Genomic DNA, 3,245 nt, shown 5'->3' on the forward strand with positions numbered 1-3,245 from the left:
TATATATATATATATATATATATATATATATATACATATTAATTCATATTAATTCATAATTATTATTTTTGTATCACATATTTACTTGTAAAAACCGAGTGGACAACATAATGGCAACAGAGCCACCTTTTACACCTGGTTTATTTTTTGAGTCAAAAACTGGACAGTCTGGTCTTAAACAATCAGTGAACATATAAACCTCACACACCTACTTGTTGGCAAGGCTTAATATCAATAACTAGAAGCAAATTCCCTCACTTTAATAAATAAACCTGCCAGATCCATAGCTACATCCTTTTGCGAAAGCTGGGGATACATGAAGGGTCCTAATCAATATCCTGTTAGATAAAGCCCTTAAGGCAGTCCTACTGGCCCCTCACTGGGGGACCGTTAAGTGACAGGTGGTTGATGTGCTGCTGATCAGTAGGATGAATAGTCAAAGTCTCTAAAACGAACTCCATGTCAATCAAAACGGACCCAAATGAATTATAAAGACTGGAAATCAATGACTATTAATTGATACTGAACAGTCAGAAAGGCTGCAGACTTACCTGGGATCTCCTGGTGAGGAACATGTGTGAAGATGAAGCCCTTCTCAGAACAAGCCTCCCTCACCTCGCTGCAGTTCCGCGCTAAAAAATCTGATTTTGCTGCGACTGACAGCACAGAAAAAGTGCAAATGATGCTCTGAAGTCTCAGCATTGTTCACTTCTGCAAAGATCCTTAAGTGACAAAGGTCCCCGGCCGCATAAAAACAAAAACAAACTCCCCCCTCCTGCAGCAGATCCGCAGGTATACTTATTGACTGCTCATGTATAATGTTTGGAGCTCAACTAGTATGAATGTCTACCGAGACATTTCCAGGAGCAGAGTGGCGGATCGAAGCGCAGCTGAGAATAGGTGGCGCAGAGGAAAGGACTGTGGAGGTGCCACATGAACCCAGGAGGGTGGCTCAACTTGGTCCAGCGAAAGGATTCCCTCTGGACTCTGCGTTGGAGTGGAAATGTGCTGTGAGGAGCGCTCTGTGCTGGGATCAGACTGCTTGGCAAGGCAGAGAGGGACGCAAAATGTGGAGTGGAATCAAGCCGCATCCATTTCAACTAAGCTCCAGGGAAAATATAGATTTAAAAATATGTTGTCACCCCAAGAAAAGATGCCTAACACAAATTAAAATGAACTTTGTTTTTCTAGATCATAAATGTCCTCAGATTTCTTTTTTTTTTTTAAATCCGATATTAAAACTCAGAACCAGGGAAGGAACTAGATGGGGGGCCAGGGTTGGCCATGGATCACCCCTACCATTTCCCCCCCCCCCTCTAATACAGATGGTGGCAGCAGTAATACTCTCAAGTGGAATATTCAAAACATTTTAATTATTCATATATTTCTTACTATTTTTTCATATTTTAATAATTACTTAACAAAAACACTGTGGTTAATTATGCACATCAATAATACTAACATTAAAAATGATAAGTACAGAATTCATGCTCTTTTCAGAACTAGATTTTCTGTTTTATGGGGTAAAGAGAAAATTATGTGTCTCTGCATTCATCTAGGAGTCGTCAGTGAAATCATAGATAATAACTATTTTAATAAAAAACGTATTAAATAATCAATCTAGACAATGTAGACATTAGTACTTGTAAATATAAAATTCATGCAGAATGATTATTGATTAAAGTAGGTAAGTAATGACAATGGAAAATATGTTCGCCCCAGAACTCAAACCTGAAAGTATTTTATCCACTATACCTGTTATCTAGAAAGCACAGATGTTTAAATATATGCGTCTTTTTGTTAGCAAAGGCTGTAGGAAAGTATAGTTTGTCTTACCTTTGGCTTGACCCTGAGGTTCTGGTGCCTACCTGCTTTCGGCCACCCCTCAGTGTAAATTGGTTATTGCCTGGCCACCCTTATAAAAATTTTCCGGCTACGCCTCTGCTCAGAACTGTCACAGTTCTTGTTCTGTTATGTTTTCTTTTGAGTATTCAGTTTTACTTTGCTTTGCTTTGTTTTCTAGTTTTAGTGGTTTAATTCTTATTTTGTTGTGTTTTCTGGTTATTTTTCAGTTTTACGGTTTTTATTTGTTGCCCTCTGCTGCCCTCTTGTGTTCTCCTTTTTCCCTAGCTCCTTTTCTGTCTGCTTGGTTCACACCTGCTCCCAATCTGCTCGTTAGCCCTCTCTTTGTTCTGTCTCCCATAAATACACTTTTTGTGCAGTTCCTCAGTGCTGGTTCCTCGTCTAACTTCCTCCAACTCCGTCTCACTGAGTCCTCTTTCTCCTAATTGTTTTCCCCCAGATGTCTCCTTTGTTTCTGGTTTGTTTGACTTTGTTTTCATGTTTGTTTTTTTGATTCCTGCCTCAGTGTTCTGTTAACCCTTCATTAAATCAACAAGAAACTCACTTCTGCCTCACTGCCTCTGCATTTGGGTCCACAAACCTCAACCCCATCCTTACAAGAACATTCTTTGGTAGAGAGGAAATCTTAAGAAAAAGTTGTAGTTGCAGTTTAATTTTGAATACAAATTGACTTCCCAATATCCTCAATAGCTGGATAACAAATAATAAAACTTTCATCCACATCTATGACAATTAGACAGCATGGAGGTGGATTAGAATTGAGAATAGAGCCAATCAAAAGTTCTTGGTTGCCATATTTTTTAGGATTTAGAGCTTAAAAATGTTGCTACTGAATTATGGAAAATATTTTTTTTTATGTTTACATCTATACTTTACTTTGCTTTTTATGGAGGTATTGCAGACAGTAATTCAACCTTTTTTATTGTAATTTGGAATAATGGCTTCAAAGCAGCCTTTCAGCCCCTAGATTAACATTTTCCAGATAAAACTTTCTCATTCCTGAAAAAATAGAGGCTGGAAATTTATTTCCTTCCTAATTTCACTGGTGGCATCTTCAGGCATCTACAGTAAGAGTTGGATGAGCCAGGCTTGTGAGGGTCCACAATTAGTTGATTTATTTTTAATTTTTATAAAAAGGAGTACGAGTAAGAGTGTTTCATGTTGCATTAAGGCGTTCTTCAGAATATATATTCAAAAGTGTACCTCCTTTTTGATCAAATGTTTGGAATCAAATTATTTCCTTAAAAAAAGTCTTCAACAGGGGGTCCGCAACCCCTAAGGGGTCCGCAGAGGTATTGCATGGGGGTCGTGAAAGTTTTGGTTGATTACAATTTTTTTGTTTTTGTTATATTCCCCACTGCAGTTTTTTCCACTAATTGAAA

General features: G+C 38.0%; 1 protein-coding gene across 2 annotated transcripts in view; it reads right to left on the minus strand.

The window, feature by feature from the left end:
- gpc6 (glypican 6) overlaps positions 1 to 1,004 on the minus strand; it is a 126,213-nt gene extending 125,209 nt beyond the window's left edge. Inside the window, exon 1 of one of the 2 annotated variants that reach the window (XM_015386419.1) lies at positions 552 to 1,004. In XM_015386419.1, the coding sequence (XP_015241905.1) occupies positions 552 to 702 (151 nt within the window). In that variant the 5' untranslated portion in view covers positions 703 to 1,004. The remainder of the gene's footprint in view (positions 1 to 551) is intronic. The other variant, XM_015386420.1, reaches the window with a different exon arrangement.
- Between the last annotated feature and the right edge of the window lie 2,241 nt (positions 1,005 to 3,245).

Source organism: Cyprinodon variegatus, unplaced genomic scaffold (genome assembly GCF_000732505.1).
Source record: "Cyprinodon variegatus isolate N-32 unplaced genomic scaffold, C_variegatus-1.0 Scaffold368, whole genome shotgun sequence".
Taxonomy (NCBI): domain Eukaryota; kingdom Metazoa; phylum Chordata; class Actinopteri; order Cyprinodontiformes; family Cyprinodontidae; genus Cyprinodon; species Cyprinodon variegatus.